At 53.3% G+C, this 20,967-nt stretch overlaps 6 protein-coding genes across 6 annotated transcripts; 4 read left to right on the top strand and 2 right to left on the bottom strand.

Moving 5' to 3' along the window:
• On the top strand, nt 1-375 carry N0V96_004332 (uncharacterized protein; the record flags this gene model as incomplete). Its single annotated transcript, XM_053188397.2, has 1 exon — nt 1-375. The coding sequence occupies one exon, from the start codon at nt 1-3 to the stop codon at nt 373-375; it is 375 nt and encodes a 124-aa protein (XP_053054359.2).
• Nucleotides 376-1,709: 1,334 nt separating this feature from the next.
• Nucleotides 1,710-4,308, bottom strand: N0V96_004331 (uncharacterized protein; the record flags this gene model as incomplete). Its single annotated transcript, XM_053188396.2, has 4 exons — nt 1,710-2,726; nt 2,778-3,484; nt 3,543-3,938; nt 4,101-4,308. The coding sequence occupies 4 exons, from the start codon at nt 4,306-4,308 to the stop codon at nt 1,710-1,712; spliced, it is 2,328 nt and encodes a 775-aa protein (XP_053054358.2).
• Nucleotides 4,309-6,600: 2,292 nt separating this feature from the next.
• On the bottom strand, nt 6,601-8,242 carry N0V96_004330 (uncharacterized protein; the record flags this gene model as incomplete). Its single annotated transcript, XM_053188395.1, has 3 exons — nt 6,601-7,659; nt 7,837-7,881; nt 8,108-8,242. The coding sequence occupies 3 exons, from the start codon at nt 8,240-8,242 to the stop codon at nt 6,601-6,603; spliced, it is 1,239 nt and encodes a 412-aa protein (XP_053054357.1).
• Nucleotides 8,243-10,078: 1,836 nt separating this feature from the next.
• Nucleotides 10,079-10,972, top strand: N0V96_004329 (uncharacterized protein; the record flags this gene model as incomplete). The annotated part of the gene is made up of 1 exon (XM_053188394.1): nt 10,079-10,972. One exon carries the CDS (start codon nt 10,079-10,081, stop codon nt 10,970-10,972), a length of 894 nt encoding a protein of 297 aa, XP_053054356.1.
• Nucleotides 10,973-11,356: 384 nt separating this feature from the next.
• Nucleotides 11,357-12,393, top strand: N0V96_004328 (uncharacterized protein; the record flags this gene model as incomplete). The annotated part of the gene is made up of 2 exons (XM_065757087.1): nt 11,357-11,362; nt 11,467-12,393. 2 exons carry the CDS (start codon nt 11,357-11,359, stop codon nt 12,391-12,393), a joined length of 933 nt encoding a protein of 310 aa, XP_065614300.1.
• Nucleotides 12,394-14,138: 1,745 nt separating this feature from the next.
• Nucleotides 14,139-16,311, top strand: N0V96_004327 (uncharacterized protein; the record flags this gene model as incomplete). The annotated part of the gene is made up of 5 exons (XM_065757086.1): nt 14,139-14,264; nt 14,326-14,787; nt 14,846-14,962; nt 15,024-16,060; nt 16,119-16,311. The coding sequence occupies 5 exons, from the start codon at nt 14,139-14,141 to the stop codon at nt 16,309-16,311; spliced, it is 1,935 nt and encodes a 644-aa protein (XP_065614299.1).
• Between the last annotated feature and the right edge of the window lie 4,656 nt (nt 16,312-20,967).

Here is a 20,967-nt window from a genome sequence, read left to right as displayed (position 1 = left end):
ATGAGAGAAATGTCTGCCGTGATGAGATCCCTGATAAGTACTGACGCCTTGCGCCAGAGATACATCATCGGCGGCACCGGCGTGACAGCGACGCTTCACCTGGCCGCCTTCGCACTGGGAGAATCGCCCGTATCCCGCAGGCTCGCCGTCATGTCGGCGCTCTGCAGCATCTGTATCCTGCCGTATACTCTCATCGTCATCATGCCCACCAACAACAGCCTCATCGCCCTGGACGACAAGGTGGCCCTATCGGAACTGGACAGGAAAAAGGTCGGCTGGCTGATTGAGAAGTGGGACCGGCTGCACAAGGTCCGCTTCCTGATGTACGGATGTGCGTGGGCTTTGGGTCTTGCTGCGTTTACGTCTTCTTTGTGAGCTAGATCGTTGGAAGGAGTGATTAAGGGTAAACGGTTGATCGAGGCGTTTTCTTTTGTCTTCCTTTCTCTAAATGAGTTTTGGGTTTGATGATCTGCAATGGCTCAACATAATGTTCCGAATGTAATGTTAAATTGGATATGAGTAAACACAACGAGCCTGATAAATACCGTCTGATTAGGACGAGCCATATCGCCCGCAAGACCAGAGTGAGGCTGAAGGATCGGTCGGCTATGGCTTATACAGACGGAAAAGCGTGACCAGGAACCCTGACGACTGCTGTTGACATGGCTCAATACCCGAATTCATGACAAATTCAGAGTCCAATCGTGGTTACTTAAGCTTGATAATAAGCAAAAACCCGTAGCCTATCAGGTACAAGATGCATGTGATGAAACGTCAAGGTCTCATGGCCAGAAAGCTTCCACGGAATATAGACCTGGTGTGACCTGCAACACGTGCTTCGTCTCTCTTGAAGGTTTTGGGGGAAGAAACCTTGCCCCGATTTCTGGAAAGAGTCCGAGTCCCGGACTCCGTGGAAAGTTTGGCGGCAACTGCACATCACCACTTTATGAGCCGATCGCCGTTGGCCGAACATACCGTGTAGATCCGACAGTTGTTTCCCCGGCATGTTGTGCCGTGATCCATATCCTAGTGATCTGACATTTGACAATCTGGTTTGAGGGAATTCCTGACTAGAAATATGCACCGATCGTTAGCAGCCTTATCCTAGTTTCGGGTGTCCGTATTTTAAAAGCTCTGGTGGCTTAGGACTCATCGATAGTTCTCTGGCAACATTTGGAAGTTTGTACGTTTGATGGCTATTATACGGGACTAAGACTAAGTATTCAACGTTGGACTGCACCAGTCGTTCACTTAAGACAAGACGAGATAGCTGTTGACTAAAAAGAAGATTTTCCTTCTGTGTGACAACCCTGATGCCATCATCCCCCTCCAATCCCGGAAGATGTGAGTCTATGTGGCCAATCCATGCGCCGCTGCCCAACTAAACTCCAAATAGACTTTACCAACCCATTTCTGAAAGCAGGAAAGCCCAGCGCTTATAGAGGCAGGCTCTACCTTTTCCCCCTCTCGTCTCAACTCTACGACAGTTCAGGGATCCTGGTGCCGAACATGCGGTTACCGACATCATGTCGGATATTCCCGTTGCTGTGGTCCAAGACAATGGTCCCCAAACTCTCTGTCATGGAAGTGTCATAGAACCGAGGGAGCGGAGCTCAGCCGTTGAAACGGCCCTGTTGTCAGGTCTCTCTAAGCCATTCGAGTGCCATCATCATTCGATGATTGAAATAAGAAAGAAAACGTCAAGAACTCTACAAGGCCAAAATCGCCACCGTGAATGTCGCGATGAGAACCGCGAGCCTGAGTCCAGCACCAGAGATACCCTCAGCAGCGGCGCTCTTGCCAGCACCAGGCAAGCCGGTGTTGTTCTGGCTCTGTCTGAACAGGGGATCCATTGTAGCATTCTTCGTGACAGGCACCTGGGAGCCCGCAACGCAGAACTGCGTTGGGTTGCTCCACGTGGCGTCGACGACGCGCTTCCACGCGTTCTCGGGCTTGAAGAGCATCTCGCGGCTGTAGAAGATGCGGCAGTTGGCCGGCTCCCAGAGGAACTGTAGCGGCGTCCGGGCGTCGGACATGCTGTAAGCGTTCTTTGCGTTGATGGCACCGGCGCTCTTGGGCGTAGTTGCGCGCTTGATAGCGTAGCCCTTTGCCAACTCGCCGAGCTCGCCGTTCATGATCTCTTCCTTCTTGTCCTTGGGGGTGAGGGCGATGATGGCCTTGGCGTCGGTGGTCATGTCGTTGAAGGCGAAGACCTGGGCGCCTTCGACACCAGCGATGGACTGCATAATGCCGGCTTGGGGACGGCCGCCGATGACGGTGGTCTTGATGCCCATTTGGAGGATCATGAGGTAGGAGAAGATCGTGCAGGTTGAACCGCAGGTACCATCGGTGAAAAGGACCACGTTCTCAGGGTCGAAGACGCGAGGGGGCGGATTGGCTTTGCTACCGACGCCGGTGAGATTGAAGGTGGGGTCGGTCTGGTTGAGTGGTGCCTGCTGGTACGCAGTGAAGGTGTCACCATTGAGCGAGACCGGTGCCAAGATCTGATCAACGGTTGTGAAGGCGGCTTCATCGGGTGTGTAGACGCCTCCAGGAAGCAGGTTGCTGACGATAGAACTGCCACCCAGAGCTTCAAGGGCATCCTTTTCCTCGGGCGTGGTAGGCGTGAAGTTGGCAGGGATGGCGGCGGAGAGACGAGCGAGAGTGGTGAGACCTTCAGACAGACGCAAGTTGTTGGCCTGGAAGCGGTTGACCTCAGGGAACAGCTATTATGAAGGTTAGCATGGAAAACATGGCGGTGGTATAGTGTGACAAACCTGAGCGAAGAGCTCGTAACCGGCAACGACGAAACCACCACCGTTGGCAGCGACATCAATAACGAGACGCTTCTTCCCGGCATCCTTACTCTTCTTCAAGAACGTGGCGACGGTGCTTTGGAAGTTGGTCAAGTACTCCGTAGCGTCAATGGAGTCGGGAGGAGCGAAAGACGAAACAGAAAGCACGGCAACATCTTCGTATCCCGTTCCGTTGAGGAAGTAGCCAGACGTGGTGTTGGCACCGCTATCACGGACAATCGGGAAGGGATATCCCTCGATTGTCGGCTTGGGAGGCGGCGGCGGACCCGAAGTCTTCGGCGGGGTCGGCATCGTCTGGTTAGGCTTCATACCAGGCTGCGACGGCTGGGGCTTAGCGGGCGTGTCGGGGTTGCAGAACTTGTTGTAGTAGTCCTCGCCGCTGTTGACGCCAGTGAAATTTGCGCCGGTGCGGATGAGGGCGAAGCTGTCCTCGGAGCGCTCTTCGCCATTGTCGTATGTGATTGTCACCTTGGGACCTTGGAAGGCGAGAGAGGCGGCGACAACGATGAAACTCTCCTTTGAGGCGTACGACTTGAAGTTGGCGTTCCATTGCGAGTCGGGGTCCTGGTAACCGCTGAACTTGAGGTTCAGGTCTGCGATCATGGTGGCGGCATCTCTGCCGTTGATTCTGACGATGGCGGGAGCAGTGGAGTTTCCATCAAGCTGCGCTGTTGAGGAATATCAGTGCCTGATCATAGGAACTGAAGAGGTAACCTTGGGACTCACCAAGATGGTACAACTTGGGCACCTCGACACCATCACGCGAGACCGACACAATATCAGCAGCGAGATTGTTGCGGAAGCTGAAGCCCTTGAACACATCACCGCGGAAGGCAAAGTGACCGTCGTGAGCCGAAGCAATCAGCTGGAAAACGGCAAGCTGGAACTCGTATTCGCTCTTGTACGAGCCGGCCTCTGCCTTCTTCTCAATCTCGTCCAGGCCGCCCTCGATATCGGTAGGAGGGAGCATGTACGACGCCGGCGGGTTCTTGAGCCATGACAGCGTCGACTGCCATTGGACGTAAGCCTTCAAACTCTTGATGAGATCCTTGGCTGGACCCTTCTTATTCGGCACTGTCTGGAGGCAGTCAAAGGCCAATTGAGCCGGGACTTGAGGGGTTGCTGTTGGTTGGGGTAGGCTTTGTTAGCGGATTTGATATTATGTTTGCTTTACACCATGACGTCCGACGCTTTCACAGAGGATCTTGGGGAATCTCTCGCGTTCCCCGCTGTAATAGTTGCTGTCTTCCTCCCCTAACATAGCATGCTCTTCCCGTAACGTACCTTTCGGGCTCGCCATAAGGAATTGTTGAACCTTAGGCTGAATCTGAGCACATGCCTGGGCATTGCCGCTAGGAACCGTTCCATTGGGGGCGCTGGGCGTTGTCGGCGTTCCGCTGCTCGTGGGAGTTGGCGTTTGTCCCGGGGCCTGGGGAGCCGGCGCCGCCAACACAACGGCGGCCGAGGCCAATGTCCACCAAGTGAATCTCATCTTGATCGTCGGCTTGCGAGGTCTCTTTTGTTTCCCTTTCTCTTCTCTGTACGACCTTCCTCGTCTACTTCGAACTTGTCACACCTCTTCAAAGAATAGAAAACAAACAGATAGCACAGCTATCGGCGAGGCCAGCTCAAAGTCTCGAGACCGAGACGGGCACTGAAAGGAAGGGAAATAATGGGGCTGGAAGCAATTCGCCGAAGCCTGAGAAAAGAGTCTCAAGAACAACCACGGCCGGCGGGATCGACGAGCATATGGGGTTTTAAGAGTTGCATTGTCCTCTTCCCTCCTTTGCCTTCTGGACCAGTTTCCGTGGTCGAAAGGTAACTCGCGAAATAGGCCGGGTCCCGCTCATTCGCTCTCGTTATTCCCTTGGCGGCGGGCGTTCTGTGTCTCTTGCGGTGCGCTGTTACCCCCCATGCCCACACACGTCCCAAGTTTGTGCTCCCAAATCATGAAGCCATCATGAAACACGACAACCCTCACATCTTCAGATAAGCATCCGCGCATCCTGGGGGGTCCCGACGCTGCAAGATTTAAACTCGGACATCATGCAAGGGCACCCCCCTCTACGACCCTCTTACTACTTGGGAATAGGCCAGATCTGTGCACCAAGGTAAATACAAAAGAGGCTTAGGGCAGGCCCCTCCCGAGGCTAGACAGGCAGAGTGCGGCGACTATTCAGAGGGTAAGAAAAGGGCCCCCGTTCTGTTGCTTGGCGGTTGGTTGGGTTGATGTTTCGGTGCAAATCGGGAGAAATCAGTCTCTGTCTGAAGTTCCAAGACAGGCCATCCTCGACAACACACACGATACAAGATATCGACGAGTGATACTCGCGCCGGCTATCTACCGGGCTGGGCGTCGGAGGCTTAAAGACTGAGCAGATCAACTGTGTTTTGTGCTGTGGCCTCTTTTCCGTGCCTTTCCTCCGTCTCTTCCATTCTTCCCGTACTCTTCCCCCCTCATCCCACCCTCCTTCATCCCGCCAGAGCCTCATTGTCCCTGTCCTGAGATACTCACATCACATCCGTATCAGCCCGGCCGCTTCCATCCCCAGCCGCCCGTGAAGCTTCTCGTCGCCTCACCCTTGGCGATATTCTTGGCAGCCCTACCCTGCTGTAGCAGATCCCGCCGGAGGAAACACATTCCGCGCCAGTCACGCTCAACCCCCACCACCACACCACCCACCAAACCACTGACTCTGGGCAGAGCCAGATCTTGTGTTGCATACAGGCAAGGAACCCGACTCGCGTGCTTCTCTCCTGGACCATGGACCAAGACCCATCTGTCTCGGTGACGCCCGGCGCTAGCTCGGGTCGAACCCCACGGGTCCTCCAAACCAGTAAACAGCCCTAAACACCTTTAAACTCACCTTTGCTCCGTGGATTAAAACAGAGTCAGGGGACCATCCCCCACGGCCAGACCTCATTTGAAATAGCCCGTCCGGTCCATCGTCTACCCACTTGCACTATGGACTCATTTCTTCTGCGCAGAAGCCTGTGAAGAAGCCTTAGCGACGCGCACGGGTAAGAGCTCTAAGTCAAGCTGAGGCGGGCAGTTTCTTACACACTGCACGCGATGAAAGGCCATGTCCCTTGTGTCCAAATCTGGTCACGATGGTTTTACCATTTTCCGCTTCGTCTGGAACGCTTCTACCCCGCCACAGCGGAAGAAGCCTTATTCACTTGACTCCTTTTTCGTTGATCAACAAGCCCCCTCACACCCCAACCGAAGCTTCGTTAAAAAGGGTAAACTGGCGAAACTCTAGGTGCATCGTATGATAAGGTAGCGACCGGGGAACCGATCAACTATGCCAAGCGGGATGTTTGTCGATCGAAGCTTCACTTTTTTCACGCAAATCCTATAACTAACCCCGCGGTGTTACGGAAACCGTGGAATGCGGATAATAAAAAGCCAATTCGATATCTCATCTCTAGGTACGAGAACGACAAATAACTCGTTAGTGAGAAAGGTAAAAAGCCCAGTATTGAGCAAACGAGCTTGGCGAGCCGCTCAACCGCTCGCTCCCTCACTCAAATCAAGCACGGGTATCTCAGCATCCGCCACTCTGCCCAGAGTCCCAAAGTCCAAACACCGCCCCAGCCGTCTTTTCCGCAGACGGTAAAACACACGAGTAAACTCCTCTCTTTCTCTCTGCTCCTCCTTCTCCTGCCCCCCCTCGCCCGAACTATCTTACCGTCCGTTTTGACGTCGGCCTTACCTTATCCCTTCCCTGTCCATCCATGCAATGCGTCCATCATGCCTGACTGTTCCCTTAGCCAATCCGCCTCAGACGATGACACCCAAGGCCTCCATTCCCAATACCCCCATGGCCAAACTCAATCCAGCCCCCGCAGCGGCAACGCCTACTAGGCCTGGACCAGTGCACCGCGCCGCGGCGACGCCTCCGGTGCTGGAGCTCGGTGACGCTACTCCGCCCGTCGCCGTTCCTCCGGCCCCGCCGCCGCTTCCGCCGCCGGATACGGGACAGCTCGCCGTACAAGGTAGAGCAGAGGCGAACGGCGTGGGAGCCGTGGTTCCCGTCTCCACCGTCCCTGTGACCGTGAAGACTGGCGACTGCGAAACGGCCGTCACGTTCGGGGCAGCGTTAGGTGCGTCGATGTTGAGAACCGCGTCAATCATCTGCACTACGCCGTTGGCAATCAGGATATTTGTCTGAATGAGACGCGCCGAGTTGACAAAGATGTCGTTGTTGAATAACGTGATGTCCAAACTCTTATTGCCAGCAGCAGCGGTCGCGAACTCGGTCCCGTTCTTTAGGGAAGACGCCTGCACTACCCGTGAGGGTACCAAGTGGTACTGCAACACGCGGCGCAGCGCCTCTTTGGTCATACCCGAGAGCGTTCCCGCAACCTGCTGGAAGGCAGCGTTCCGCGGCGCGAAAATGGTGACATTAGGCGTCTCGGCGAAGTCGGCGACGAGGTCCGCCGTGTACAGCGCGCCGAGAAACGCCGTCAGATCCTGATAGGCGTCGCGCGCGGTGGTTTCGAGCCGCGCGGGCGTGACCATGAGGCTGTCGATGATCTGGACCAGCCCGCCGTCAAAGGGGACGTCGGTCTCGAGGACCGTAGTGCGGGATGCGACGCCCGATGTGATGACTACATCGTTGTTGGGCTGTTTTGTGACGAGGACGGTTTGGCCGCCCGTCACGTTGGAGTAGCGCACATCGGTGAGGAGGGTGGAGAGGATGCTCGAGTCGCCTGGGGAGAAGGCGTCAAAGGCGACTTTGGAATCGAGGATGCCGTATTGGAGGGCGATGGCGATGGCGTCCTTGTTTGAGTCCCAGCCTTGGCCTTTGAGGTATGCTGCGTCGCTGGGGGCGAGGATCTAAGCGTTGGTAACATGGTCAGTAACTACGTTCCGCATTACAGTCAGGGCTTTTTGACGTCTATGCGTTGGACTGTTGCTGAAGTGCAATGTTCCAGACGGATGGATCGCATCAAATGTCTTTTTCTTGACTGGCCTGAAAATGGGACATAAATGCGAAAATAGGGTGAACCTTACCGTGACGCCGGATTTGGGCAACTTCGAGAAGATGTCTGCATGGTTCTATAGCGAGAGCCGTCAGCTGTAATTGCACTGAATGTGGATGAGGTTCAACCCAGTCTAGAGTCTACATCGCAAGTTCGCCAAGGCACCGAGGTCCGATCGTTGATTGCTTGTTGCGCATGCAATGCGCAAGAGACACATGTCTCGGACCTGGACCCGCGGATGAAGGTGCGTTGGAGATCTGAGCGCGTAGCCAAGAGTCGCTGTTTTCTTTTCTTCTTCTTACCTTGACCAGTTCGCGGAACGTTGTCAGATTCGCTTGCTTGCCGAGTACTTCCTCTAGACTCTGGGCTGCGACTGTGGATATGCCTGATACCACTAATACGACGGTAGCCCACAGGGCGTTTGTAGATGGCCTCATCGTCGGGAACGGCTCGCGTACTTGCTTGGGAGGAACTGAAGTCCGGAGTTCTCAAGTAGAAAATTAGAGATTGAAACACTGAAGGATGATTACTTCGAGAAGAGGCGATGGCGGCGCGGTTATTAACATCTGCTGCATGCCCGGCACAACTGGCAAACGAAACACACAATCGTCGTTACCAGGACGGGAATGTTTGTGAAATCAAGGGATCAATAGATGAGAGAAACAAAAGAAGGTCTGACAGAAACCTCCAAGCGTGGAACAGGATGCAGATGTCATTTTCAAGGGTAACTAGCTAAATCTTCTTCCTCCTTTCAACCTTCCCAATTCGCGATTCCGCATCCCGCATCGAGTGGGCGACGCGGGCCTGGACCCCTGGGTTGAAGCAACGGGACAGGGTCGCAATGCAGCATGGCAATAGGATCGCGGGCCCTTTTGCTGGCAGACCATTTCGTGGCGTCGTTCAACGCGACCCTGGCACCACTTTTCGAACAATCAAACACGCCGTTTGAGTCTTGACAACTTTCTAAGCTTCTCAGCTCTTCCCCCGGTCGAAATTGGGCTTGAAGCAGCTGAGAGATCACAATGTAGCCAATCCGGGGGTGGCGTTCGACTCTTTGCGACTTTGCAGGATCGTGCGAAAACGTGGTGAAAGGGTGATGAAAGGAAGCTTAGGACGCGGCGTGGACATGTGCAATTAAACTGTAAGGGCTGAGAGATGGTCAAAGAGGGAATGGCGGCGCGTTCGTTGGGGGGTTTGGCCGCGCTGCCACGCTGGTCAGCTTTTAGCGTCATGTTCTTGTGCCTGGACTAGAGCCAAAAGGGTGCATCGCGCGTGTGTTGTAGACGAGCCGGGGTGTCTAGGGCCTCTCTGGGGAAAGGTCATTCGTTCAGAACTCCAATGAGAACCAGTTGAATGGCACACACGCAGGACAAGATTAGGCCGAGTTGGATGCGACTGTGAGTCTGTGCCTGGATGCTGGGCTTGGAGCGGCGCGGGAGATCTTCATTGTGTGGGCGGAATGTGGGCAGCTCATGTCCAAAGTAGATTGTGGACAAGGGAACTCCGTCAATCCAATTACTCAGTTCCTTGAAGTAGGTTTATCGATGGGCACTACAGGTAGTCAACTTCCAAAGCCATGTCCTGGATGTTTGAGCTGTCGACCGGGATGTTCTGAGTAAGAACCACGACTAGATCACCAGGCTATCCGTCAGGCTCTGGATGGTGTTCGAGGTATTTTCGGGGCCTCGAAACTGTTCAAAGACCAGGGGGCGCAAATCGGCGGCACGGCTCAGCTGCCAAGCCAATACCCTGCATCTAATTGATGATTGCATGTCAGGCTGCAACAAAATGTGACTGAAATCGGCCACGACCGGGTTCTCGACGAAAAGTGGCCGGTTCTATGGATATCACCATCCTACGCGATACATCTAGGCGTAGTATAACCTTCTCGGAGTTCTACAATTATCGGCCCCGCTTTATTATCGGCAGACCCGACCCGGTTCTTCGGCGCTGCCCATGCCGCGTGGACCCCAGCTGTCAGCTTCGGTGGGCTCCCTTGCCGTAAAGGGACAGTATATTTGTGGCTTAGCAGTGACAAGCGCCGCTTACGGAGCTGTCGATGATGATCGTGATAGGTCTCTTATGTCCACAGCCACGGTTGGTGATGCAATTGAGTAGAGGATCCGCTAATTGGGACTTTGGAATCCCAGTTCCTGCACACCTTGCTCGTTGCCTACGATGAGAATGGGACTACAAAGACATTCTGGTTTGCACGTTGATGGACCTGCTGGGTGCCCCATTTGACAACTCATTTCAAACTTCCAGATCAAACAATGTCCTACCCTTCAGAAAAGCAAAAGGAACCAGTGTACTCCTCGACAGCCGACACTGATCTAGGAGCACCTCCTCCATCGTATGACGAAGCCGTGCCGAGCGCCGCCCAAGATAACCTACCAGAATATGGCAACCTATCAGACAACCTCAACGCAGAAGCCGGGCCCTCATCCTGCACAACTCTCACAGCCGCGACACACAAGTTCCCGCCCACGATAAACTGCTACTTCCAATGGGCCTTCACGCGAACCTTCATCCTCGGCCCTTCCAACGAGGAGAGACTCTTCGCCGCCTCGCCGCACGCGGGCTGGCGCACCAAGAGACGAGAAATCATCCTCCACGATGGGCCTACGGACAAGCACCCCATGCTCGCGACGATCGGCAAGTGGTGGGCCGCAAAGGCTCAGACGCCTGCGACGATCGTAATCCCGCCCCGGGAAGAACGCGGCGAGACGAGCGGGTTTGAGACGGAGATTACCGGGGTCCCGTGGGGCTTGGATCAGAGTTCCGCGCGGGTGTTTTCGATGACTGTCGGGGGAAAAGAGACGGGGACGGAGGCTAGGACGGAGAGGTTTCAGTGGAGGGGCAGTCGGGGCGGAGAGGTCTCCGAGCTTGCTCACGGGGGGACGTATGGGTGGAAGTTGGTTAGGTTAAATGAAGTTGCTGAGGGCGCTGGGGGAAGCAGGCGGGAGAGAGAGGCCGGATACACGAGCGATGGGCATGAGATTGTTGCTATTCTGGCCACGAATTACAAGAGTTTGACAAAGGGGCTGAAGTTCTCGTTTGCTGGGTCGGGGTTGACGGGGATACTGGGAGAGAGGTGGGAGATTGTTACGGTTGCGACTGCGTTGTGGACTTGGTATACTCACATTGAGGGAACTGAGGGTTCTTAATCTTGATGACGGATGATGATGATGATGGGAGATAACTGTCTTTGCGTATACCCTTTATCATTGCATGCCTTATCTCCTAGAATACCAGGATTTCGTTTCCAATCTATGACGCATGTTCACCCTGTCGTTAATCGTCTGTAGCAAACCATCCCACACCTGAGAAACCGTGAAATGGGCCATATGACTTTTCCACCGCGAAGCCGTGGCAAGAATCTGAAGTGGTAAGACAAGAGCCGGCTGTCAAGGAATAGTTGAAGGGGTAATCAAGAGCTTTCCCCGGGCTGATGGCGACACTCATCCGAGCGCCGCCGACGGAAGTGCTTTCCGTCACTTTCGGCATCAACCCCGCATTCAAGTAAGAAAACCGCTCCTTAGGTAATCACCATGTCTGTCAAAGGGCGTGTTGTCGATCTCATGAACTAAGAACCAACTGCTCCTCAACACAATACCAACGCACAATTTTCAGCTTCCCATGCCTTTGTTCAGAAATGGAGTATTACGAGCCATGGCTGACGGAAAAGGAGATGCGCGAGAAAACTTTCCGTAATGTAATCGCAATATGCAACGAGGGCAGAGACTTGACCGGTTTAGGATGGCTCATCGACACGGCAGAAAGGCCTCTTGGCTCAAGAGGTGACTGGCAACCAAACTTCGTAAGGCGCCTCAATCAACCCTTTGGACCAAACAGCACCAATTTGGTGAAGATCGATATGCTTCTGCTCGGTAACGACAACGACTTCTTCGCCCGTCTCATCAACAGAACGACGCTGAAGGACTCCGACGAAGTCTTTGAGTTCCAGGAAATCGTCCTTTCTAGTTTCATACGGGATGACGGTGTTAGCGGTTGGCGGTCGTTACGGGACGTGGACGCATTGTCCAATCGCCAGTACTCAACGGTCCCTGCTTCGCTACCTCCACCAAAAGCCTCGGCAGTGGCCCCTATGACGGCGGGGAAGCTGAAGGAATTCTACAACAGATACATTGACTGTATCAATGAAAAGACAATGGAACGGGACTTTGACCAATTCTGCCAGCCGGAGCTTTCGCATAATGGTCGCAAGCTCTCGATCGCCGAGTACATACCTCTGATCAGCGAGAGCCAAGAAGCCATTGAGGGCCTCGAATTCTGTGCCTACCCCGTCATCGCGGTCGAAGAGACGCAGCAGATCGCGGCGAGAATCGAGTTTACGGGAACTCCCGTCAAGGAATGGGGAGGCGCGAAGCCTAATGGCGAAGGCGTCTTCTTCGAGGAGTTTGTTATATATCAGCTCGAGGATGGGAAGATTTCGAGTGTATGGTCGGTCGTGGACTTGGAAGCTTATCGAAAATGCATGGGTCCTGTACTCACGTACGAGGAGCACTTGCGCGAACCTCGTGAGAGGATCTCTGAAGTGGACATAGACAAACTTTGGGATGTGTAACACCTCTTCTTGCCGAAACCGAGCATAGCATATCGTCGATGACGCACTGGTGCCGGAGAAAACATCCTCTTATTGTAATAGCAACTGAACACATAGTCTCATGTTGGTAACGATTGGCTTCACTTCGCTATTGTACTTCGTGGATAACCTTTCGGCAACCGGCCTCCATCAATGTACACGATGAGATTCTCGGCTGTGCTTGATGAGGACCTTGAGTTGTTGTCCACTGGGACTAAGCTTGGACGTATCCTGTTGGTTGACCCACTGCGATTCTCCATGTTCCTGCGCAAGCGGGTCATGCTAGCAACCGCGTGTATCTGGCTTCGCTCAAAGCTGCTAATTAAGGTAAGCTCCTTTGCTGTCAGCTAAAACCCGGTCTCATCATATGCGAAAGACGTTTGAAGGCGGAGTTGAGAATGGAGGAGGAAGCAGAGATGGCCAAAGAGGTCAGACAAGCGAATGTTCACACGATGAGAGCGAAGGAATGAAAAACCTACCTGCGCTTTCACGCACGTGGAGGCTCGTGGCAAGTCACGGCAGATCAGCTACCAGGCGAATGCCCAGAGATGATGCTGCATCTTGCATCGAAGCGGTCCAACCCGATCCCAAGAGCCCAGGCTTTACTGCGGGGTGTTGGATGTAAGGCTAAGGTAATGGGGAGGACTTGATGACTTCTAAACTGTCGATGACTTGTTGCCCCATCGGCTTCAGAAGATCACAAACCCCGAAGACACCATGATCAAGTCATGATGCATGCCATGTTCTCATTTAGCGTCAGGCACGAGGTGCTCGCACACATGGGGCAGGCACACTCTCTTTGGCGGTAAAAAAGGGAGCCCCGATATTGTTGTTGATGCGCTCGAATGAGAGGACGCTATCGCCACGCTCGGAAACCGGTAGATGACGAGGGTGGATCCGGGGGATATCCCAGACGAGGCCGCGGACCGCTCCCTCTTTCTCCAACTTCCCCTCATTCTTTTCATCTCAAGAAGCCAAAAGTTCTGCCCTGGCCTCCCTGTTCTCCTCCTTGCCCTCCAGGTATTTCCTTCCCCACAGGAGCGGAGGAGGGGAAGCTTGCAAGGGGGGTTAAATAACGTTGTCCTACTTTCGCATTTGCGCGCGAAGCTTCAGACATCAACCGGTGCGCGGCCGATGTAACGGTACTCTTCACAACTTGCGCGCAAACGCCCAATCCAAGCTGCTGTTGCTTCTGCTCTGGGCCTTAGACCCTTGCTCTTTCAGTGCTCGCAGATGAAGACGCGAAATATCAACCGAGCCGAAGCAAAGAAGCCCCCCTGGTATCCGTAGACTCCGCGGGGCAAAAGTCTTGCCAAGACCACTCGTCCTCGGTCCTGAAGCCACCGACAAGCGACGCTCACGATGTGGGTTCTGCCGTCTGGGCGAAGAGACGTTCACGCCGGGTACCACCTTATCTGAGCAGAATGCGGGGTGGTCAGGCACATCAGGAACACCGGTCCATTGCGAGACGATCTTTCCCAATGGCCCTGTCTATCCGGGCGAAATGAGCACATGTTCTTCCTCCACCCGGTTCGCATGCGATGCTACGCAAGTATGGCAACATTTTCCCCGGTCCATTGAGTCCCGTGGGGATCAGCTCGTCATGTATCCGTGGAGCTTGGGGTTCTTTATAAAGAGGATGTCCCTTCGTGGCGGAATTGACGGTTTCTTTTGTTTGACACCCTCGCGTCATTGCAACCTCAATCTCAAGCAATAGGGAAGCAAACATGGTGTCGCTCAAGTCAGCCATTCTGGCCGCAACTTATGCCGTTTCGGCTGCTGCTGTCGATGTCTCCATTAAGGCGTCCGGTGGCAATGCCACCAGTGGTCACCAGTATGGATTCCTCCACGAGGTTTGTGCCCCTATGCCACTTGTTGCCCGAAAGTCTTTCACCTAACGTCTGCAATCTCAAGGACATCAACAACTCTGGTGACGGTGGCATCTACGCCGAGCTGATCCGCAACCGAGCCTTCCAATTCAGCCCCAGATTCCCCGTCTCCCTCGACGCCTGGCACGCCATCAACGGCGCCAAGCTCACCCTCAAGAACCTCACCGAGCCCCTCTCCAGCGCCCTCCCCGTCTCCGTCAACGTCGCTGGGGGCAATGGCTCCGGCGTCATCGGTCTCGAGAATGATGGCTACTGGGGCATGGACGTCAAGGTGCAGAAGTACACTGGCTCTTTCTGGGTCAAGGGCTCGTATGACGGTGTCTTTACTGCTAGCCTCAAGTCCGCCCTCAACGAGGACGTGTTTGGCTCTGTCGAGATTGAGTCCAAGGCCTCAGCCGACGAGTGGGTTGAGCATGAGGTTGAGCTCACTCCTGAGAAGGATGCTCTCAACAGCAACAACACGTTTGCCATTACCTTTGATCCTGCGGTATGGACCTCCCGTATAACTCCAAGCTGAGCCACATATACTGACGACTCACGTTTAGGGCGCTGCCGACGGCTCGCTGGACTTCAACTTGATCAGTCTCTTCCCTCCCACCTACAAGGGCCGCAAGAACGGTCTTCGCGTTGATATCGCCGAGGCTCTGGCCGGACTTCACCCCGTAAGAAATTTCCCCGATCCCTTCAAGTTACAACAAGAACACACCTTTGACTGGTAGACAGAGCTTGCTTCGCTTCCCCGGTGGCAACATGCTGGAGGGTTTGAACAACGGCACCTACTGGGACTGGAAGGATACTCTTGGCCCCCTCAAGAACCGCCCCGGTTTCCAGGGTGTCTGGGGCTACCAGCAAACCCACGGCCTCGGTCTCGTCGAGTATCTCGAATGGGCCTTGGACATGGGTCTGGACGTCGTCATCGGCGTCTGGGCCGGCCTAGCCCTCAACGGCGACGTGACCGCAAAGGAAGACCTCCAGCCCTTCATCGACGACGCCCTTGACCAGATCGAGTTCATTCGCGGACCCGTCGACTCCAAGTGGGGTGCCCGCCGCGCCGAGCTCGGCCACCCGGAGCCTTTCACGCTCGAGTACGTCGAGATTGGCAACGAGGACTGGCTCGCCGGATATCCTGGGGGCTGGACCTCGTACAAGGAGTACCGCTTCCCCATGTTCATGGAGGCTATCAAGGCCAAGTACCCCGACATCACCGTCATTTCCTCCGGCGCCACCACCGACGGTGACGGTTTCGAGATCCCCGCTCCCGGCATCGGTGATTACCACCCTTACCGCACCCCTGACGCCCTTGTCGACGAGTTTGACCGCTTCGATAACGACATTGGCCACATTGTCGGCGAGGTCGCTGCCACGCACCCCAACGGCGGGACCGGCTGGGACGGCGACCTGATGCCCTTCCCCTGGTGGATCGGCACCGTCGGCGAGGCTGTCTCCCTCATCGGCTACGAGCGCAATGCCGACCGCATCCCAGGAACTTTCTACGCTCCCGTCCTCCGCAACATGAACCGCTGGCAATGGGCTGTCACCATCGTCCAGTTCGCCGCTGACTCGGCGCTGACTACGCGCTCGACCAGCTGGTTCGTCTGGGAGCTCTTTGCCGCACACCCGCTGTCGCACACCCTTCCCACCGTCGGCGACTTCGGCCCTGCTTACTGGGTCGCTGGCAAGAACGAGGCTAAGGGCAGCTTGATCTGGAAGGGTGCCGTGTACAACACCACAGACAGCGCTGATGTTGATATCAACCTCGCGTTTGAGGGTGTCACTGCTGGTACTACTGCCTCCTTTGACTGTTCTGACGAACCCCAGCGGCGACCCGTTTGCGCACAACGACCCCCTCAACGGTGGTGAGACTACTGTCGCTAGCAACACTACGACTGTTGTTGCCAATGCCGATGGTGTCTTCACTTTTAGCCTGCCTGATCTTAGCGTTGCTGTTCTTGATACTGAGGGTTCCAAGGGTAACCAGACTGCTCGTGCTATTAGACGCTTTCATGCATAAGTGATCAGAAGGTTGAGATAGCTGAATATATTACGTAATTGTTTCCGCAGGATCTAGACAGTTAAGAGTATGGAAGGAATATGAAAGGTCATTGGTCATCGTTATTCATTAATCTGCCTATCGGAAACGTAGGGCAAACCACCACCATTGCCACACCAGCCAAAGTCAACATCCACCGAAGAACATGCGTCTGAGTACTAATGTCCAGCTTTCCTTTCACGAGTACGCAAAGCATCGCAAGGAGGATCTTGAAGTAGCACCAGGTCTCAACCGCCCCCCCCCCCCCCCCCCCCCATTAGTAACCTTGGACGTTTGTCTTTCACTGCTCATTCAATGTTGAGGCTGTACGAACGGGCTAAGGTTTCGGTGTGTCATGCAGGCTTACCGACCTACCATCTGCTGTCTGATAATCGCTTGGTTTGCTGACCGAAAGATTCGTAATATATGTAGCCTAAGGACGATGCGGCGAATAGGAAGCGAATGCGGTGACCATATCACGAGGTTGCATGTTTGCATGTGGCGCAGCCACATTGACTGCAGGACTACGTATGTCTCATCCGACATGGACTATTTCGCACTACAGATCAGGCTCCGAGGCTGATTTCATTAGAAATACTTGTTTCCTCTATAAAGAAGCAAACTTCACAGGGCCCGCCAGATGTTGCTTCTTCCGTGCTCACTGGGCCCATGTTACCATTCTGTTTTGCGCCCCTTGCAAAAGGACTTGACAGATCGAGACACTCCATGTCTAGATGGCATGAACGAGGTTGCAGGCGGCCCGATGTCGTGGTCTGCGGCGGTCTTCCTTGTTGTCAATTCTGTTACGCTGTAGCGTCGATTGACGATGTCCAGTTCGGTGCATCTTTGGAGATACCACAAGCTCCTCTCCACACAAAGGGTTCTGCATACAATCTTCGGTGGCCACACTGCGTCGATTACCATGATTCACATCGCGAGGTTGCCTCCAGCTCAGTTGACAGCTTAATCTCTACCAGTCATTTTTCTCTCAAAGGGGAGGAAGGCTCGTGGGGGCCAAGAAGCGTTTTAAAAAGACCGGACACTACCCCAAAACAGTGTTCATCGACCGAGGAGCCGACTCAGAAGCGAAGACGACTGATATCGGCTGATTATATATATCAGCCTCTTAAAAACTACCCGATTTCGAAAACTAGAGGCTCAGAGATCCGAATTTTGGAATTGGACTTGGGAGATAACGAGAGCCTTCTCCACGCAAACTTTCGAAATATCCAGCTGGGTTCGAAAGACGCAAAGTACGAGGCCCTCTCTTACACTTGGGCCGACTTAACTGGTGACTCTGTGAGACGAAGACAGATGTTTATTGGACCCTACTGGGATATCATCCCCATCACTCGAAACTGCGAAGATGCCCTTCGCAGTATTCGACTGGTGAGTGGAAGCTTCCGGCCTATGTGGGTTGATTCTCTTTGCATCAATCAAGAGAACAGCGACGAGCGTAATTCCCAGGTGGCCTTGATGCCCCAAATATACGCTACTGCGAAGAGAGTTTTAGCATATCTAGGGCCGGCTGCTGACGGTAGCGAGAAGGCCATCAGCGCGATACTCAACACTATCTCTCATCCTAATTGTGGCCACAACAAGGATATCAGAAAAGCATGCGCAGATTGCGAAGTACACATCCGGAAGCTTTTCGAAAGGCCCTATTTCCGAAGATTATGGATTGTTCAGGAGGTCTTCTTAAGCAAATCGCTAACGCTCTACTGCGGTTCGCAATCAACTCCATGGCCCTTTTCGGATATCTTACTGCCTCTGGTACAACAACCCTGGATGGCAACAAAAGGTGAAATCCGTACTCGGCAAAGTCTTCTCAACATTATGGTCGACACGTATGATTGCTTATGCAAAGATCCCCGGGACAAAGTCTTTGCTCTGCTGGGGTTGGCCTCAGTTTGGCCTTTTCAGCAAGTCTACCCCGATTACGACCTGACTTTGGAAGAAGTCAGTATTGGCATTGCGTCATACTTCACGCAACGATGCGGCCTTGGAATGCTGGTCCTTCTCTTCGCGGATGCAACCCAAGCCCGGAACAACAATCTACCATCTTGGGTCCCAGACATCCAAGTGCCATTTCGCAAGCGAGAAAGCATTAGAGTCCTCTTTGAAAGACTTTCGCCTACTGGAAGATTTTATTCTTGTGTAAGACCTAATTACAATGACCTGCTCATAGAAGGATACCCAGTGTATCCTGAGACTGATGGCTTCTCCAATATTTCCATCATGTCACAAAGCGGGCATCTTCGGGTCAGCGCAATCAAGCTATGCAACGTCCGGGAGTTTTTCCTCGAACAGAGAAGACGCTGGGACCAGCAGCCATTCGTTCGTTATGGTCCTGTCTATGGCCCGAGGATGAAAGCCACACTGGTCACCCCACGACCACTGTCAACTGGTCCCCTGGAAAAGCATGACATCGACGTTTCTAAGCATATCCAGGAGAGTGATTTCCTTTTTTGGCTGCATGGATTTAATGGGTATGCAGTTCTAAGGCTCATTGGCGGCTCTTCAACTTACCGCCTCGTGTGTGCTTGCGATTTGTCACTTCAAAGCCTCGACGATGGCCATGTGATAGAGTTCGGTATCGAAGCATTCACTTACGATGATGAAAGAGAGGTCCAGGATCAGATGAAAAGCATCATAGAAGGTGCAATTCATTTAACCGGATCCACTCCATCTTCTTTGGAAGACATGTGGAAAGCTCCAGCAGAAAGCATTCTATTGAAGCTGGCGACATATACTGATCGCTTCGCACACATCTATCGATCGAAGATAAGTCTTTGGGAGACTTGGAAGCAGCTTGAAATGAAGTTTAAACCTTACCTGGAAGATAAGAGGGGAATTTATCTCCTGCTTGAGGCTATTACTCCCGCCGAACCCCTCACATTGGGGATTGAGCAAGATGGAAGCCCTCGACAAGTTTTTATGTTTAATGGTTTTGTTCTGAGATCTTCCAAAGCAATCGCGGCTCTATTGTGGTCACTATTACCTAAGACGCGAGAAATGGGCGAAGAGCGCACTGGTCTGGGGCGAGCTATGCTACCTGTCGAAGACGTCCTCAGGGGTATCCAAGAGTGGGCTGATACCACAAACGATTTCTTGGTTGCCTTGGCTTATGAAGCTGAGTTCGAGGAAGATTCTTTCCTCTGGAAACGGTATTTCATAGACATACAACAACATTGGTTAAAGAACATGGAGAGATTCCGGTGCAAGATGATTCCTGAACAATACGGACTGGGAGATCTGAGCACGGTCGCCTGTATTCTGAAACTTTTCCCCCTTCATAATGCACATAAATTTTCAAAGCCTGACGTGGATGATAGACTAGAAATGCAAGCGAACGAAATCGCGTGGACACAATCTATGAGAAACGCCTTCTGGAGTTGGACAGACTTGGGCGAAGAGTTAGAGCGAAGGTGGAAGTTCTGGCAATACTTGGACCAACATCAATGGCTGTCATCATGGCGAAGTGGCCCAGCCAGTAATTTGAATAGAATGGACCAACAGATGTGGATTCGCTATCGGTTGGGCTCTCTCGGGTTTGACTTCAGTTCACCTTCTGATGTTACTATTCATTAAGTTACAATATAAATACAGCCAAGGGGATAAGAAAAATGCCACCATGATTTCAAGTTAGTGTTCACTGCCGATTTGCTCTCTTGGTTACCGCAACCTCTCGGAATTGCGAAGAAAGCACACAGTATCTAGTTTGAAGGTATGAATGGAAGCCTTGATAGTCCAGTAGACATATAGGCACGATTTTTCAGCTCACAATGATTGGAATTATCAATAAAGTATGGTTGTCAGCAGCTCATAGAATCGGTTGAAAGGCTTCGAAGTTTGTTACATTGAGAATACTACCCAGTAAGTAGACTTCGTTTTCCCGATACACTTTTCCTCCTTTCTTGATGCTCAGGGAGAACCACCATCCGAAAACTTCAATTCCTGGCCGGAAACGCCCTTCAGCACATTTCCAATGCCTGGCACTTCGCCATTTCCTCCTTGCATAATCGCAGCATAATTGTCAGCAATCAGCTGGATTCCGGATCCAAATCCCTTCTCATCAAATTGACAATGGCCTCCCACTGGCTTGTTATTAGCTGTCTGAAGCTTGTTGATGGCTTCCGTCTTCATGCCCTTGTCTTTGACAACCTTCTCATACGCCTTCATCGTAGCGGAGATTGATCCTTGTAGGTGCTGAAGCTCTTTTTGAGTGCTCTGATAGTGAAGTCGAGTTTTCATTAGAGCGTCGCGAGAGGACTGCGAAACTTCGACGCGGGGTTCCATGGCACCGCAGCCAAGCATCACTCCATTCCCGGCGAAGTTACCCATATGCGCTGGCATGAAGTATCCGGAAAGCAGGAGAGAGCCGCCTGAAATTCCAGAAAAGAAGACATTAGAGGAGTTGAAGGCCATGTATTTTGGCAGGGTCTGGAAGACGAGATCGTTGACTGCTTGAGCGTGCGCTGCGCCATCTGTGCGATTGAACCCAGAACCCCCTCCCCAGTGGAGGTTTCTGTCCGGGGAAAGTACTGTAACCCCCGCTAAATTGTTCTTTACGCCTTGGTTTGGCATGTCGAAGAAAGATGAGCCACTGTCGCCGTGTAGCAGGACGTGAAGCCCGAG

The sequence above is a fragment of the Colletotrichum fioriniae genome (genome assembly GCF_027942845.1).
Source record: "Colletotrichum fioriniae strain IMI 355084 chromosome Unknown scaffold_4, whole genome shotgun sequence".
NCBI lineage: Eukaryota > Fungi > Ascomycota > Sordariomycetes > Glomerellales > Glomerellaceae > Colletotrichum > Colletotrichum fioriniae.
Note: the sequence above shows the minus strand (reverse complement) of the source record. Positions and strands in the feature narration are given on the sequence as shown.